The sequence below is a fragment of the Rosa rugosa genome, chromosome 3 (genome assembly GCF_958449725.1).
Source record: "Rosa rugosa chromosome 3, drRosRugo1.1, whole genome shotgun sequence".
In the NCBI taxonomy this organism is placed as follows: Eukaryota; Viridiplantae; Streptophyta; class Magnoliopsida; order Rosales; family Rosaceae; genus Rosa; species Rosa rugosa.
Genome location: NC_084822.1, coordinates 6,686,805 through 6,705,008, shown reverse-complemented (window position 1 = coordinate 6,705,008; position 18,204 = coordinate 6,686,805). Strand labels below are relative to the sequence as shown.

General features: G+C 38.6%; 2 protein-coding genes across 2 annotated transcripts; one reads left to right on the top strand and one right to left on the bottom strand.

Moving 5' to 3' along the window:
• Positions 1 to 9,438: 9,438 nt before the first annotated feature.
• LOC133737015 (mitotic checkpoint protein BUB3.2) lies at positions 9,439 to 13,079 on the top strand. Its single transcript, XM_062164646.1, has 9 exons — positions 9,439 to 9,800; positions 9,881 to 10,011; positions 10,101 to 10,183; positions 10,474 to 10,740; positions 10,969 to 11,044; positions 11,620 to 11,700; positions 12,302 to 12,380; positions 12,477 to 12,577; positions 12,673 to 13,079. The coding sequence occupies exons 1-9, from the start codon at positions 9,681 to 9,683 to the stop codon at positions 12,758 to 12,760; spliced, it is 1,026 nt and encodes a 341-aa protein (XP_062020630.1). The 5' UTR covers positions 9,439 to 9,680; the 3' UTR covers positions 12,761 to 13,079.
• Positions 13,080 to 13,227: 148 nt separating this feature from the next.
• LOC133737014 (ATP-dependent Clp protease proteolytic subunit-related protein 1, chloroplastic) lies at positions 13,228 to 16,103 on the bottom strand. The gene is made up of 9 exons (XM_062164645.1): positions 15,793 to 16,103; positions 15,389 to 15,504; positions 15,040 to 15,243; positions 14,815 to 14,919; positions 14,618 to 14,680; positions 14,201 to 14,312; positions 13,952 to 14,013; positions 13,692 to 13,874; positions 13,228 to 13,606 (listed from the first exon to the last, which is right to left on the bottom strand). The coding sequence occupies exons 1-9, from the start codon at positions 15,953 to 15,955 to the stop codon at positions 13,523 to 13,525; spliced, it is 1,092 nt and encodes a 363-aa protein (XP_062020629.1). The 5' UTR covers positions 15,956 to 16,103; the 3' UTR covers positions 13,228 to 13,522.
• Between the last annotated feature and the right edge of the window lie 2,101 nt (positions 16,104 to 18,204).

Below are 18,204 nucleotides of genomic sequence, written 5' to 3'. Positions count from 1 at the left end.
TCGGTTTCTCCTAGCCGAAGTAGGAAAATGTGCTAAAGTTGACTTTTCATGTTTCCATGCTTCCATAGTAGGCTTTATTTAGCCTCTAAATATATATTTCGAACTTGTCGACAATATATAGCTTGAGCCACTGACATTGGCTCAATTTCTCCAACACATGCCTTGTCAGGCCAAAATGTTCATTTTGGGTCCAAACACCATCACTGCCTCAGCCAATCCCGTGAAGACTGTTCATCCACGGTCCTCCAACCTCCATTTCTCCAACCATAGCGACCACATGCTTGTCTTCTCATGAGACAAGGTACGCCCTCGCCTCCTCATCTCCGTTCACTGGAACATTATCATTCGTTGGATGACTGACTCTAGCATTCTTTTTTTCCAGAACCATATTCAAACCTCCACTTCTTCAACCATAGTGATCACTTGCTCATCTTCTCATGAGACAAGGTACGCCCTCGCCTCCTCATCTTCGTCCACTGGAACATTATCACTCGTTGGACGACTGACTCTAGCATTCCTTTTTTTCCATAACCATATTCAAACCTCCATTTCAACACTAACCCATCTCCAATCTCAATACTTGAGAACCGAGTATGTGATGCAAGGATCTCATATATGCCGCATTCCTAGATGGAGTTGATTTTGAACCAAAAAGTGTGAGATTTGGTTGTGATAGAATGGTGATGAATGGATGTAATGGAATAGGTACAATGTTACTCCTCCTCCTTGCTCCTCCATATGTGTCACCATTTGTGGTGGTTCACCAAAATTTAGAATTTTAATTTTTACTCCACATTTGACCGTCATTATTTCTAGCTCTGATTCTCCACTTCAAAACCTAAAATGGATGTTTCCTTTACTTTTGCAATATTCGTAGATAAATAAGAAAATGATTTAGTGAAAGCTAAAATAGACTCAAAAACAAGTTATATTCAATATTTATGGGAATGCATGTATATGTAAATTATGGTCTAACACTAGTTCCACATGAGTTATGAATGGTAGCAATACAAAGTCGACTAACCTGGGAAGACGAAAAACTGTTTTCTAGTTTGTTAAGGAGAAGTTTTCTCTAACCAACTTGGAGAAGAAAAATCAAAATTTTCTACCAATTTTTTTTGAACAAGGAGTCTATGTATAAAGCAAAATTGGATTTGACTTCTTCTCCAGCTTGGACATCACTTACTTACATGCCAAATTTTTATTAGCTAGTCTAATGGCCAGACTGCCCTACTTAAAACCTTACCTCTTAAAAAGACATCTACATCTATTCAAATTTTCACTAAGAATAACTCATATGACAACTATTACATATTTGACAATTAGTTCAATCATAGCTACTGAGACATATAAAGAAAATGTACATAGTTCTAATGTTGAGTTAATTATTGTGTATTCTAAGATTATCACGTGTCCGTAGTCTCATCAAATATAGTGTTGATACGTGCATAAATGGCAAAAACAAAAGGAAGAAAAATTAATCAATTACTATCTTATTAAGACCACAAGAATCAATTAGATTGTCTTGAACCATCGACACATAGCAACCAGGACTTGTAAGATCCCGAATTTTGAAATTGCTCAAATTTGATTTTTGAGCTTGGAAATGGAAAGTAGAAGTCGCCACGAGTTCGCAGCATTTTTTGGATAATTTTTCGGACACCCAAGCTATTTTTAATATTTTTGGGAGTTGGTATTATCTAAGAATGAATTAAAAGTAGATTTTAGAGGCGGTTTAATCTAGAGCGTCCATTTTAATCACCGCAAGATGTGGACCGTTGGATTTGATTATATATATGTTGAATCAACTTGAGAAGCACCAGATTGCAAACCCAGACCGACTTGTTCTCTCGACCCGTTTTGCAGCGGAGGTGACCCAATTTCTTCTCGACTTTCTGGCCACGCCTGGACGTCGGACCAGCTGCGTTAGCTTTCTCTCGACAGGGCGAAGCGAAGCCTGGCTCTCTATGCTCCAAACAACCAACGGTGACAGAGTATCGAAGGCCGAAAGCTTTTGGGGATTCCGATCTGGTTTTTTCGATTCCGACCACGACTGCAAGCGAGACCAGTGGTGGTAGCTTCGTCTTGGCGAGGTGAAGAAGCCTGTTGTATCTTCTCGTTCATCCGTCAACTTGGGAGAGAGAATTAAGGATTCGAAGTTTCTAAGTTTTCCGGCCATTTACTAAGTTTTCCGGCGACGTTTGGTTTCAACTCAAGTATGAAAGTTGGTCAGTCGTCGAGCTATACATGTCTGTATACATGGTTTTGATTTTAGTTAAGATTTAAGAGATTTGGTATTTTGGGTGATTTCGGCGAAATCACTGTGTATGGTGGTGGCGCTGGCTTTCCTTCTTTGTTCTTGACTCTAGTTGTTACTCTGGAATGTGTAGTGTGTATCTTCATACTTGAAATTGAATTTGGTAGAGTTTTGAAGAATCTGAGATATTAGGCAGTTGTTGGCCACTGTGTAGGTACTCTGCACCACGGCGGTGGTGGTTGTCGGAGATGCTTTCTGACTTTGGTTGTATACTGAACATGAATTGGTTAATTGAAATGCTTGAATCCCAGAAAGTGGAGAACTTGATTGATCGGAAGTTTGAGTTGTGTTGTTCTATTAGTGTTTGGCTCCAAAATCAGTTGGCGTACAAACTATCTCTTTTGAGCGTGTGAACAGGCGTGCCAGCACCGTGGGGTGCAGTCGTCCGGGTGTCCCTTGACCTGACTTCTTGACCAAACGATGTGAACGAGGATAGCACCAACCTCGTCACAAGGTTCTTTTCTCTGCCTTCCGGAAAAAGACTTCTTGCCTTACGGGTAAGGGCTTTGGTTGTGATCTCTTCGCGTCACCGAATTGATACTCAACATTGTAGGTTGAGCAGAGCAATCACTGGGAAGTTTGGAGAAAGCACGGGTTTGCTAAAGCGTATCTTTAGCTTCGCTGGGTTGCGAGGGAGTTACCCTTGCTTCGCTGGTTTGTAACTGGTTGCAGGTAGGTTTGCTCCGGAGAGGCTTTGATAATCTGTGAGATTAGTTGATTTGAGAGTTGTCCTTAATTCGTCCTTGAAACCTGGTATTTATGCCTAGGGTTTCGACTGTTCCTTGCCATAGAAAGATTATTGATTGAAGTTTCCTATTCAATCTCCGCTACTTGACTCCAATAAGGGCTCGTTTTCCTTATGGATCTTGGAATGGATGAAGCTGTAACCCAAACCCAAGTAGACTTATTTTTTAGGCCGCAGGTATAGGCCCGCTATGCTAAATCCACTAAAGGATCTTGCCAAAATTACTTTTGGGCTCAAACAGTTAGTAAGAAAGCAGTAACTCTTTGGATTTGTTTTGGTGTTTTGAAGGTGTCACAAGTTGCACTTAAGAGTAGTGCTATTGTGACACTTTGTGAAGGAGATACCAATAGGGGTAAGCCTTGGAGACCCAAGGGCGAGCTCGGAGCTAATGGAGGGCGAGTGGCACTGTCATAATTAAGTGGAACTTCGGGTTCGAGGTGAAGGAATTGTGTCCTAAAACAATCATTTTGATGTAATTATTATTGTAATTATTATTAATCAAAAGGGCAAGTTTATTGTTCATTGCTTATATTTAATATTTGATTGAACAAGGTCCAAGGAATATGAGTTAAAGAGAAAGTAATCTAAAGAGTTAGATGTGTGAGACCTTTGCTCTTTCACACTCATATCCTAAAAGGTTCCTAGTCATAGGATTATCACTTGGACATTGATAATCCGGAAAGACTAGCACATACTATGTATGCTCAATATGGAGGATGATATGTCTCTTGTCATTTGTGTAGAGACACTAATACAAGTATGTGGGTGCTCTTAACTTAAAGAGTACACTGAACGCGATCATTAGAGTTCTTGTATGGAGTCTTACTTACATGTCAAACTTGAACTCTAAATTGCAATAATACAAATTAGTCCTTTGACCTGAGACACCATAGTTGTCTTATGAGTGAATGGATTATCTCTTGATGATGCAATAATATTGTGTCCCTTAATGGATATAATAGATGCATTCATTGGTATAATCAATTCCGTCATGGAGACATGTGAGTGTACAACAAGGAATCTCTATCCTTAAGTAAATAAGGTGTATGTTCAAAGATGTGATTCAATGAGTCTTTGGCCAAAGCATTGAATGAGATTTAAAAAGGAGTTTTTTAATCACATTCTAAGAATCACATAAGAATGAAAATCACATTAGGGGATTGACATATCAATTCCATACCCCGATGATGTGATTTAGAACATCGTGTTAGAGAATGACCGTATTGTATTGTAATTCCAATTGAATAGGTTCTTTGTCATTCTACATTAACTAGGGTAGTCATGATATGTTGCAAGACGTCACTCATGACTTGTGAAGTCCCCGAGGATTAATAAACATTTATTATCCTAATAACAAGGGAGAATCAAAAATGGAGTTTTTGATTCGTAAACAAAATAGAATGGTTTCTATAAACTTCACTGCCTTGTTAATTAGAACCTAAGAGATCGCACACCATATAAGTGGATCCTTGAGATTGTATATGAAGAAGATTAAACAAGAGTTGGTTATGAGCAAATAATTAATTAGATTTATTATTTGAACATAATTAGAATTTTCGGGTAAAACCGAACCTATTGGGCCTAAACGATTGTCGGGTTTTTGGTGTGGACTTGGGCTTCACTAAATGAGATTTAAATGAAAGCCCAAGACACATTTTTAGTGCCCAATAACCTGTATGGACCAGCCAAAATATTGGCTTTATGAAAGTCAATATTTTCTTTTAGTAATTGGAGTTATTTCCTATTATATAAAAGTGAAAGCATGGACATAATAATGGTAGCATCTCTACACCATTATTTTCAGATTAGAGAGAGAGAAAGAGAGTTCTCTCTTGGTCCATTTTTCAGAAATTAAAGGAAAGAAGAACACTTGCATAATTTCTTCTTTTCTTTCATCTTTCTTCATCTCTTGATTCACTTGGTGAAGATCCTTAGAGGCCATATATTTTTGTGGCTTTACTTGTTACATCAAGGAGGAGATTACAAGCACAAGAAGGAGTACAAGAAGGAGTTCTTAATTCAAGGTGCTTCAAGGTGGAGGAAACACACACAAGGAGAGATCAAGGAGAGGAACTTTGGTGGTTCACTTGGATCGGATTAAAATCACGCTCCAAGGGTGAGTAGAACATAAACTCCCTCTTTGTTCTTCCTTACTATGCATGCTATGTTTATATACATATCACAATAAGCCAAGATCATGGGTTAAAGGAATAGATTTTATGTTTAGTTAGTAGTTTAATTGTTAAACTAATTCCGCACTAATTAAAAAGTTTTGAAATCCATCCATTCCTTCACGAGGTACTTTGGCTTGGAATTTGAGAAAACTCAAAACACGAGAAATGTCGCTAGTATAAGTCATGTATGTATCAATGTTTTAAAACGCTGAGGCATAACCCTAGGCATTTTCGGGAGGCATTTTTGGGAAAGTCTCAATAAGACGTAAGCCTTACGGTATAAACGATTTATACTTGTGTAATTATAATTCGTAATAGTAAACAAAAAACATTGTTAATTTTCATTCATTCATAATAAGTAAAGTACTAGAATCATTGATTCAACAAAATTATCAAAGATTTAAAGTTGAAATTTCAAATGACATCGTTTTGAGTTTTGAAAAAAAAAAAAAAAAATTGCTAGACGTGCTTCTTAGGCAGCGCTTTATGTGCTTTTTATACCTTGTTTTGCGTTTTTTGTACCTCATCACCTTAGTATCAAAACTGATTTAAAGGTAAATTTTACGCCTTGCGTTATTTTAAAACATTGATATGTATAAAGAAAATCCACATAGTCTAATGTTTGAGTAATTATCGTGTGTTTAAGATTGTCACATGTCTGTAGTCCCGTCAAAAGTGGTTCTATTGGGACCTCCAAATCTGCTCAGTTGACCTCACTCTATTATGAATTATTAAATGACATATATAACCTCTTATAAAATTACTATTAAGGACAATAATTATACCCAAAAAAATATTATATTTAATTTCTCTAGACTTTCCAATTCAATAATATTATATTGCATTCTTTATTATTTTCCTTATCTATTTTCATTTGTCAATTTCACTACATACTCATTAAAGCATTTATATATATTTAATAAGAATTAAAACTATAATCAAGATCATTGACATAAAAATTCCTATCATCATATATGTTGAACGCATATTTTTTTTTTTTTTTTTTTGAATCAAACCCAAAACGGGTGTCAATAGTATTCATCGCATGCCAGAATGACCATTACATACCCTTATGCTGCCTTCAACTAGACAGATCAAGAATGTGTGGTAGTACCCACGGTGGTACATAGAAATAGGTCCACTCATTATACATTAAATTCGTAGAGACTAGCGTAAATCCTCCTTCAGTACTACTCCGGAGGCACTATAGACACATCAAGTGCATAGATCCCTGAAAACTCAGGGAATTATTGAAAGTAAAAACTACTAACATAGTATCCCTAAAACAAAGAGAAATTGTATGGGCCAAGAAAACCCCAACCCAAAGCTTGTGTAGTCCAAGGGAGCCCAATAGAAGGCCCACTCAAGGATCGGCAGGCCCAGCTTGGCCCAAGATGCAGCCTCCACCTCCAGACCACCGACCATCCCAGCGCCGCTTCGCCACCGTGACAGTACTGCCATAATTTCGCCGCCCCAAGCCAAGACCGCCACAACTTAAATAGCGACGAAACTCCGCCCCCACAACCCAAATCATGACGACCTCGCCGCCACAAGCAACCTTACCACAAACCTGCTCCGTTTTCGGTGACTCCAATCCACATCACCTCCGATTTCGAGTCGCGCCGTCAATCCGAGCCACCATCAAAACAAGAACAACCACCTCCCAGATATGTCGCATCCACACCCAAAACCAAACACCTCCCTCTAGAAGCTTGAGCAACACCAAACACAAGGGAACACATGAAGCTGTCGCAATCAGTCCCCATTCGACAGCAAAACCGCGTGGCGTCATTGAGGCCAAGGCTAGCCGAGAAGCCAGGGCTGCCACCGGACGAGAATGGTTTTTCAAATGGCAGCCGCCGCCGAGATTAGGGTTTTGCTCTCCTTTAGATTTCTATGTTGAACGCATATTGGTGAGGGATAACAAAAGAAATCATTTTATGACCTAAATCCCAGTCTATTCATTATATTTACAAAAAAAAAAGAGCTAGCAGTAAAAAAAATCTAAAAAACTATTAAATAATTAATCATGAGGTACAGAAAATAGAGAAAATAATTCAACATTAAGAAAAATTACTCTTCATTTTTTTTTTTGCACATGCATCTACAAGAGAAAAAAAAAGTAAAAAAAAAAAAATTTCTTTTTTATTAGAAATTAATTTTTAAAGCCCAATACCTTGTGTTTGAGTTTCTTTTTTATTAGATAAGAGATTTATGTAATCTGGTTAAGGAATGAATATGTAATTTTTGTTTGTTTTTTTTTTTGAATAAAATCAAAACAATTTCATTAACTCATGCTAGAACTATACATTATATACCTTTCCACTGCCTTGATACAGAGGGCAGATAAGAAACAGTGGTATACAGGATAGCACCACTCACTACGGACATTTCATGCTCACTTATTAAAGTAAGCCTATCAACTATGAAACAAGCATAGTAAATAGGCAAGTTCTAAAACAAAGGACTAAACTTTCTCCTTACCCACTAGGGCTTGGAGGCTTGGTAAGATAGGCGAAGCAGAGTGCTTGTGCTTCTTCAACTTTCTTTGATGTGGACGGCTTCTGGTTTTTGGAGCCGAGAGGCCTTCCTCTTTTCTTCTTAGGTTCAGATTTCACCTCCTGCTTTGCTTCCTTAGGGACCAAAATACTACCTGGAGCCTCAACCATCCCAAGTGATTTGGCAGAGAACTTGGTAGTAAACTCCGACATTTTCAGCTTCTTGGTAGGCATGTCCAAACATGTTGGAGTTGTAAACAAATCAGGTAGAAGTACCTTCAGTTTCTTCGGGGATGAGTACTGGGAGGCCGACCTATCCCTTTTGGTGAGCACTAACTTCTCAACTGACCCATTCTCCACAGGAACCAAAGCAAGAATGTTATCCCCTCTAGAAGAAGACCTGGTGTCCTGAGCACGCAACAAAATTGTTTTGCGTCCAGTAGATACGTCTTTAGAGCCAAATAGAGCCCTACTTACAGGAGGCAGAATTGGGGTTTGGAGGCCCTGGAATTTGAAAGTTCCATTTGTGAATCTGCAGGTAGTAAAACCCAAGGAAGGGCTAGGGATTTCCGGCCTTTTTTCCTGACCGCCATGTTCGACCCATGGCACTGCCCGACCATCAGATGCAGGGTAGCGACCATTCTCATGGAAAATTAGGTCACACGCTTTGCATTTGCCCATAAGATTTTCAAAGAAAAAGGAAATTTCAGCTTCCACACCAATATCCAATTTCAAAGTCTTTTTAAGGAAAAAGGGTTTGTTTATGCCATGCAAAACCCGAACCCTAACCTTCCCTAAATTATCAAAGAGTTTCTCATCCAGTTCAATATATTTCCCGGCCACAGAGGCAATGTTCTTGATAGTATGACGTACCTTGTATAATGGTGGGATGTCCGTGATACGAACCCAGAAATAGAGAGAATTCAGGTTCACTGTTCGGATTGGCGTCACCCCGTCATACTCACGAAGCACGATAGGAGCATGGTGGAAACACCAAGGTCCTCCCTTTAATACCTTGTTTCTGTCACGAAGGAGATCAAAACTCAGAACAAAGAGGTTGGGCGCTCTCTCTTGGATCTTGAAATCTTTGTCAAGCACCCATACACGCTTAAAAAAGTGTTTCGGATCAGTCAGAGCTGCAGGTTTGGTTGCCAAAGGACGGGCTAGGAGATAGGAATGAATATGTAATTAATAGTTTGTTTGCAAATTATATGAGTGAGGTTATTTCAGGAACTTGAGTGAGGTTTAGTGAGTAAATTTAGTATTTGAAAATTTGATAGGAGGTGTAAAAAGTAAGGAGGTCAAGTGAGTAAATTTGGAGGTTCCAATAGAAAAACTCCCCGTCAAATATAGCGGCGACACATGCATGCAGTGGGCAAAGTAAAAACAAAAGGTAAAATGGATCAACCACTATGTTATTATTACCGCATTAGACCAATTACATGTATCCATGAGGATTCCTACAGTTCAACGTTCGAGGATAATTCACTATTTCAATTTGGGCCAGTGAGTTTGGGCAAAACAAAGCAGGGAGTGTATTCCATGCATCGTTAGTGCATGGGTACTTGTAATATGAATGGATGTAATTTTTTTGATATTAAAATATATAAATAAGTGGATTAGATGAGTGGCTGTTATTTTTTTAGAGATTAAAATAACTGACAGTGCACTTGCACTGTCGGTGCATACAATCCTCTTCCAACAGCCCAATCCACAAAAGTATGTGAAGGAAGAGCAACGAAGTCTGAGAGATTATTTTGAATTTGAAACAAATTGGGGGATATCACCATTCCAAAACCTTCATCCCCGTCTTTTCAAACCACCTTCCCTCTCTCTTTCTCTCTCCTCCCGATTTCCACACACAAAACAATAACCCCGTCACTCTCTCTCACTTCTTCAAATTTCAAAAACCCTAACCGTCACTGCCTCCCTCCGCCAATACCGCGATGACAGCTGTCCCTCCGCCGTCCTCCGGCCGAGAGCTCTCCAACCCCCCCGCCGACGGCGTCTCCAACCTCCGCTTCTCCAACCACAGCGATCACCTGCTCGTCTCCTCTTGGGATAAGGTACGCCCTCGCCTCTCCTCTTCTCCCTCCACCTCTCTCTCTCTCTCTCTAATCCTTCTCTCTCTCTCTCTTCATCTCAGACCGTCCGATTGTACGACGCCACCGCCAATGTGCTCCGCGGAGAGTTCACGCACGGCAGCCCCGTCCTCGATTGCTGCTTCCACGACGACTCCTCCGGCTTCAGCGCCAGCTCCGACAACACCGTCCGCCGGTACACCTCAAAATCCCTAATTTTTCTGTTTTTGTTCACCTATTTCTTAAATCTCAAGCTTCTGTGTATGATCCGTATCAATGTTGCAGATTCGTTTTCAACTCCAATAAGGAAGATATTATAGGAAAGCACGACGCACCGGTTCGTTGCGTTGAGTACTCGTATGCAGCAGGTCTGTGAATTTAGTTTCATTTTCAGCTTCCATTGTGTTTTTACTGTGAAATTTTGGTGCCGATTTGTTGGTTGAGATTTGTTTCTGAGATGCTCCGATTTCGTAATGTTAGTTATTGTGTTGGTTGATTTAGTAATATGGATGGAATTTGAAATTTATTGCAATGTTGGTGCTATAATCGGTAGTTTACAGTAATCGCATTTATGTAAGTTCAACAGCTGATGATTTGTTTTGTTTTACTGGAAGTTTCCGAATTTGTAACATACTTTCATGTGTGTTAATATTATCAGGGCAACTGATCACCGGTAGTTGGGATAAGACAGTCAAGTGTTGGGATCCTAGAGGGGCAAATGGACAAGAGCGTACTCTTGTTGGGACTTATCAACAGCCAGAGCGTGTTTATTCTCTTTCTCTGGTCGGAAATCGTTTAGTGGTTGCAACTGCTGGAAGACATGTGAATGTCTATGATCTGAGAAATATGTCACAGCCTGAGCAACGAAGGGAATCTTCATTGAAGTATCAAACTCGATGTGTGCGCTGTTATCCTAATGGAACAGGTACATTTCCTTTTTAACATTTCAGCTTTGGAAGTACATTTTTTTTCCTACACCTGGTAAAGTTTGTCAAATGTCTTTGAAACAATATCACCATATGGCTTTGTGCCTGTTATATTAAATTCAGTTTTGAAATACGACATTTGTAGGCTTTGGTTTTGTGAGTGCCATGCATGTTTCATATTCGCTGTTGGGGTGTTTGAGGTCTAATTCTGTGATTACTTTTTGTAGGTTATGCTCTTAGTTCTGTTGAAGGACGGGTTGCAATGGAATTCTTTGATCTCTCAGAGGCTAGTCAAACCAAAAAGTATGCATTCAGCTCTTAGACAATATAAAATAGTTCAGAACAATGCTTTAGATTTGTTCAATTATCCAGTTTCATGGCATTTATATTTCTTTTTTTAATAAGCTGAGAACACCTTAGATGCTATTGGCACCAAATACTAGAAGGGAAGAGTAGTTCTTGATAGCTGTACCAGAGAACCTATCTGTGATCACTAGTGAATGTCTCTATATAAATTAGTTTGCTATCAGCATAAAGTGTGATTTTGTTAGTTCACCATAGACTTTATATTCTTGGGCTGCTGTCTGTGCTTACTTAGCTTTTAGTCTTTTCTGGTCAAATAACTATATCATTCCTGTCATTCTGATGCTGTGCACTGGTTTTTGGGTGGTGAACTGGTTTGAGCATAGGGACTTGTCATGTGACTTTTATTTTGAAATACAGCCATGCTGAAATGTGATATGGTGCCAATTATGTTTCATCCTTATGTTAGTTTGAAGATCTGTTGGATATTTATTTTGAAATATAGTCATGCTGAAATGTGATATGCTCCCAATTGTGTCTTTCATCCTTATATTAATGGTACAACCTTGGTGCAGATATGCATTCAAGTGTCATAGAAAATCAGAGGCTGGAAGGGACATTGTATATCCAGTAAATGCAATTGCATTTCATCCAATGTAAGTTACATTTCGCCTTAAAATACTGTGTTGTTGAACTTTTGATTCTTTTTTATTTATGAAATCCATAATGAGATTATGGACCGATTCTGTGTTTCCTGTTGCAATAGTTACCTTGTGGATGTCACAGTAGTCAATTTAGTTCAGAGCTTCCTCTTTAGTGATATGGTTTAAGTATGGATCCCATACATAAGGGTTAGAATTGTTCCGGAATATGAGAGTCGAGTTAAAAATCAGCATCAGTTAGCAATCAGCTTCATTTAGCTGGTAGTCAGGTTGATGCTTTAATTAAAACTTAAGAGTGAAAGATATTCTTGTGCTTTAAAATTTGACACGTAGAAACGTATTGTGACAAGTTCAAATATTCTGGCATATTCTTTGACATTATAGTATTATTTCGCTTGTATCAGAGTTACAATTACAATATTTATAGCCGAGCAGTCTTTACTTGGACATTACACTTTTGAGTTGGATTGAAATTATTGTTCTTGAACTCGGTATGAATATTATGCTAACAATTTGAGCTTTAAAGTAGTGGTGGTAGCACTTTCTTCTACTCCATGTGCATGTTTATCAGTTATTTTCTGAAATTCAACTGCAGATACGGTACGTTTGCTACTGGAGGTTGTGATGGCTATGTGAATGTATGGGATGGGAACAACAAAAAGCGGCTATATCAGGTAACTACTTGCCTTAAATAACACTGATATCTTGACTCACCCCTCGAGAAATTAGAAAATGATAAACTGTCAATATGCTCCTTTTTTTTCTTCCAGTACTCCAAGTATCCAACGAGCATTGCAGCTCTTTCTTTTAGCAGAGACGGCCGCCTATTGGCTGTGGCTTCAAGTTACACATTTGAGGAGGGAGAAAAACCGTATGGACCTGTCTCTATTTCTCCATCTAAGTATCAGTATATCAATTTTATGAGTTCATTTATCAAGCTAAATGCGTCATTTGTTCCTCTTGCAGTCATGAGCCAGACGCGATCTTTGTTCGCAGTGTCAATGAGATAGAGGTCAAGCCAAAGCCAAAAGTCTACCCTAATCCGCCAGCATAACTGATGTTGTTGAAGCATTTGAAAGAAGAAGCAGAAATTGTGGAATTGTGCTTTTCCTTTTAGTTACTGTGAACATATAGAGGTTGGTTTGGCGCTGTAATGTTCTTATCATGTAATGCTGAAGTGCAGATGATATATTGAGACTTGGGCCATCTGCATACAGAGACTTCTTACACTGTTAGAACTTAGAAACGATGATACCTATGTATCGTGATTTATATGTTTTCATTTACATAGCAAATGGCTTGGAATCTCTTCCAAGCAATTCTTTGCTATGTGTCATCCATCTCTAAATCCTATTCATCATTTTCTCATTAAAGCTCTTGGTGGTGAGTCCCTAGAACCCTTACAAAGGTAGCCCTGTAGGTTGTTCTTTCCCTCAAGTTTAAAATCGAACGTAGAGACAACAAATCTTTAGGATGGTCAAAAACAGAGGAAACAGGATGTTTAAGAGCCAAAAAGAAAAGTTGAAGAAATTTCTGAAGGCCTTTGGGTTCTATAAGTTCTTGTTTTTTGTGCTTTTTTTTTTTTCCGACAATAATTCACAAGTCATTTAACATAACACTTATCCGAACTACCAACATATACAGCTTCGGAAATACAAAACAACTGCTGCCTGGTCATAAAGTGGGACATTATATCATTGTCTTCGGCGAAAACCCCAAATGCAGCCAGCTTCTAAAAGGTAGTAGATATGGAAGGGAAGAGAAGACCAGCTCAGACATTCTTTTTCTACATCTTTGCAATGCTATCTTCATCCAATCACCTAAATCCAGATGGAGCTGCTTGAGGCCCTGCGCCAGCTCTCCTCATAGCTCTTGATTGAGTAAGCATCTCATCGTAATTCTGATAAATGAAAACCTCTTTTAAGAACAAGCAGTGTTTATGCAACAAAAAGAATGATGAAACTATGGTAAAGAAAAAAGGTTACCCGTTTCTCAAATGCAGAATCACGTGAATCAATTATCTTGTCAACAAGCCCGTATTCTATAGCTTCTTGTCCTTGAAAATACTTGGGGCGCCGGATGTCTTTAGCAATTTCTTCCTTGGATTTCCCCGTTCCTTTCGCAAGCAGCTCAATGTAATACTCGGTGTTTGCATCCAGTTCCTTGGCCTAACAAAGTTTGCACACAACGTATGAGGGAGAGGGAGAGGGAGAGAAAGGGTTGACAGGGTGACATGAGAAAGTACCTTAATCCACATGTCAATGACTGATCCACTTGACCTGCTGACCTTAGGCAGATATAACTTTGCTGCAATTGAATATCATAACAGTTATCAGAAAGTGCAGAACTATGCTTAGCTCTAGAGTACAGTGTAACAAGTAGCTGCATTTGAATTAATAAGGCACAAGGAATCCAGAAGATAACACTCTTTACAGCTTTTTTCGATGCATGATAAATTGTCAAAAGTAGGTTAAATATCAAGAGGGGATCATACTGGAGGAATTCGGCTGCACAGCACGATAACCCTTTGCTCCAAGTGACAGGAGCAGTGCTGCTTGACCATAGGCCATGCCACAATTCACTGTATACACATCTGCTTTGACATACTACATGCAGACATACACAGGTAAAACAAGAGCAGGTCAGATGACTGGCTTATAGTGGTAAACTAATACGGTGATGCATTTGAAATAATATATAATATTCAGTACATTTCAATGGATGTTATTCTTAATCATGCAATACAGATTAAATAGAGATGTACTGAATATTGTACATTATTCAAATATGCCCCATATAGTGGCAGTATACGATATACAAAGAAAATTACCATTTTGATTTGCTTCCTCATCTACTTGCATAAAGTATAAATACATGCAATAGGATACCTTATAGAACTAATAATACTTACTTTCATCATGTCAGCAATGGCATATGCCTCAGTTTCAGATCCAACGCTCTCCATCTTCTCATTCTGAATTGCATCAACCAAATTAATACAGATAGGCAGTGCTTCAAATAATGAATATGATACAGGCAACCTTCAAATTGTATCTGACTCTTCCTTAAGTAAAATGAATTAGAATTACTAGTACTTCCAAAACTAACCTGTGTTCCAGATGAATTTATGTACAGATATATAGGCTTCGAGGGGTTATCATAATCCAACCACATAAACTGAGCAACCAGAAGCTCAGTTACTGCTGGCACAATCTACAGAAACCAGATAAAAGGAAAGAGACCAAGTCAGTACATAATAACTGGGTAGAACATCGAGACATGTTAAAATGTTTAGTCGTTCTGCAAGGAATCTAAATAAATCAAAAGTCTTACCGGCATTCCCAAGTAGCAAATCCGAGCATCCAATAGTAAAGAAGGCAAATCCGGAGGAGCAGTTCGGGGTCTCCCGTATCCTGTTGCACCACCACGATACATGCTCACACTCATACTATATTTTGCAGGGCCCTTTTCATCCATGCCTGACATACTCCACATCCCTCCATTGTTCAAATAATTGTTGGCGGATGAAATGCTATTCTGCGAAACCATTCTCACATCAAGAGACATGTATGCTTAGTTACAATTTCAACATTAAATTCACATTCAATCGAAATCAAATTACTACTCAGTATCATCATTGAGCTACTTAGAAATGAATGGAGTCTGAACACAGTGAGCTAACCTCTGTAACACTTTCCGACTGGCGTCTTGCAGGGTTATCTTCAGTCATAAACATGTCCATTTGGGAAGGAGAAAGCCCATACAGATATTGCGGCACATTCTTATAATTATCCATCACTACAATGGTGAAGAGAATTGAATAAAGTTGAGTACTTTACACAGAAACATCATACTAAAGGTTCAAGTTTTCAAATTTCTTCTCATCTCAATCCATTTCCACAGCAACCAAACCCAACCCAATTGAAAACCCCACACCCCAAAAGGCAGAAACGAATTCTAAACAAAACCCACATAGCATATCTGATTCAATCAATGAAAAAAAATGACAAACACCCACTTAGAACAAAACTACGAAATTGGTATCTCCGGAAATGAAAGAGAGAATCATAAAAAGCGAAGACTCACATCCATCTTTGAGGTTCTCTTCCCTGAACTGCTTGGGAACGTGGTCCGAAGCCATGGAAGCTACGGGTTTGAAGCTTCTCGGAGGTGAGACCCTTCTTGGGGGAGCAGAGAAGATCTTGGTGCCATGAAGGAAGGTGTTTGGACAAAGTAGAGAAGTGGCCATGGAGAACCAAAGAGAGAGGTTTCTGGGTTCAGGCTACTGATTTCGCCGGAGCTCAGAGATGGTGGTTTTTTGGGTAACTAGGAATTTGAAGTTTTGAAGCAAAAGGGGGTCCAAGAAGAGAGGTAGGGAGAAGGTTGAGGTTTCGGGGCGTACGTGTTGGATAGGTGATGCTCCACCGAGCCCGGCCCCAAATCCATGGGTAAATGAATACGGGTTGCCCAAGATTTGGAATTTGGGGCTTTTCATTTGCATCCATATATAGTTTCATAAGATTTGCTGCCCAAGAGGGGTTAAAATCATTTTGAGTTGCTAGAGTAGCCTAAACAACTAAGGGCAAGTTAGCCATTTTGAAGTAGGGTTGTAAGTCAACTCAATACAGTTTGAATTAGGCTCGATTCATGTTTGTATAATAAATAACTAGCAGAGTAGCAGGGCTCACTCACTCTGTGTGTGGAGAGAAGTTAAATGTAGTGGAAAAACTTTATATAACTAACCCGTTTTCTAAAAAAAAAAAAAAAAAAAACTGTTTTTTATTATTGTTTTTAATTTTATTCATTTATTTTCTATTTTACAATCTACTATATTATCCATATTAATTAATTATATTTCATAGTTTTTTAATATATAAAGGTTAAATTGGTAAAAATTTTCAGTTTTGGATAGTATAGATTAGTAGAGTTTGAACTCAATGTTCAGTTTTGAAGAGTTTGCAACAAGTGCAAATTTGCTATGCTCCCCGTACGTGTAACAGGATAGCTCATAGATTAGCTAGCCTTAGCCTTTGAGTCTGAGCAATGTCGGGTTTGGTACAACTCAACCCCAGATTGTATTCGGGATTTAATTCAAAAGGAGACTCCCACTCCTACTTAATCTAATAAAGCTCAGTTCCTTTGCCTTCAAAAAAAAAAAAAATGTTCAGTTTCTACAAAAAAAAAAAGGGAAATGATGGAAAATGTCACTTTAGAGAGTGAAATGATAATAAGGTCACCTAGTTTCCCACTTGATAAGAAGGTCCATTGTAAATTGTTATTAATATTAGTTTAGTCCTTATGAATAATGAGGTCATGTTAAAAAATGTCAGTTTTTAATTTTTATCATTCCGATTCTGCTCCTAAGGTAATAAACTTTTATAACATTCCATTTCAATATCGTGGAGCTCAAATTTTCTCTCTCCTTTGATCAGAAAGCTTCCGATTCGATTTGATCGGAGATCTCTTTCCGAGATTCTTTCTTCGCTGCCCTCTCCGTCGGAAGCTTCCGATTTCTCTTTGTGCCTCTGCGACGATCTGAAAGTGGTTTTGGAGCTTCCTCAGGTCTTTTCTCTTTTTCTGGATCTCTGGCTTCGTCGGTGTTTGTCTTGATCACGTTATTGTGTTCTTCTTCTTCGTTGACTCAGTGCTTAGTTACAGTCTCTCTATTTCTTCCTCTCTCTGGTTTTCTCTGATTTGATCGGTAAGCCATCTCTCTGTGAATTTGTTCGTTTTGGATTTTGCAGTGTATTTTTGTTGTTTGTGTTAAATTGTTGAATTGTTCGTTTTGGATTACTGTTTTCTTCTCCTTCGTCGAACTCAGTGCTATGTTGAATTGTTGATGATGTTTTGTGCTATTGCTGTACTATATTTGTTCTATACTGTGATTTTTTTATCAGTGACATGGCCAGTTACATTTTTAATACTGCTGTTTTGTTCAGGAATTATCATTTATTTTGCGAGTATGATGTTGTTCTTCTGTTCAGGCATTAACAGTTACTTTGGCAGTGACTTGTTTGTGTTGATTCTGTTGATTTCCTTAGTAGTGACATGGATAGTGATTTGTTTTATTCTTGTGCAGTTGTTATGGATACTAGCTATGTTGTCAAGTTTATTTATTCTGGTGAAGCAGCGACAGTTCCATTGTTGCATAATTGGTCGTTTGTTGACCTATGCAATTCCATACGCTCTCGTTTTCCGGATTTGATTCAAGGCAATTTCATGTTGAGGTACATTATTCCTCTGGATTCTACTTCATGTTTTCTAGAGAGTGAAGTTGATATGAGAATGATTTTTAGGAATTTGGTTCGTTACAATTTTGATTTTGTTGAAGTGTTTGTGACTGATTTGCCTTCTATTAGTGAAAGTGTGGTGAGTAATACAGTGTGTGAGGATTCTAGTACCATGCTTGAGGAGAATGATTATTTGGGGTGTTATAGGGCAGAGGCACCGAAGAGTTATATGACGAAAGGTTGGGAGAGTTATATTCATTCTGAAGGC

Coding starts and splice junctions, on each gene's coding strand:
- LOC133737015 (XM_062164646.1), top strand. CDS start 9,681: ATGACAGCTGTCCCTCCGCCGTCCTCCGGCCGAGAGCTCTCCAACCCC. Junction 9,801..9,880: donor TCGTCTCCTCTTGGGATAAG/GTACGCCCTCGC, acceptor TCTTCATCTCAG/ACCGTCCGATTGTACGACGC. Junction 12,578..12,672: donor TTTGAGGAGGGAGAAAAACC/GTATGGACCTGT, acceptor TTCCTCTTGCAG/TCATGAGCCAGACGCGATCT.
- LOC133737014 (XM_062164645.1), bottom strand. CDS start 15,955: ATGGCCACTTCTCTACTTTGTCCAAACACCTTCCTTCATGGCACCAAG. Junction 15,244..15,388: donor AGTCGGAAAGTGTTACAGAG/GTTAGCTCACTG, acceptor ATGGTTTCGCAG/AATAGCATTTCATCCGCCAA. Junction 14,681..14,814: donor TAAATTCATCTGGAACACAG/GTTAGTTTTGGA, acceptor GATGCAATTCAG/AATGAGAAGATGGAGAGCGT.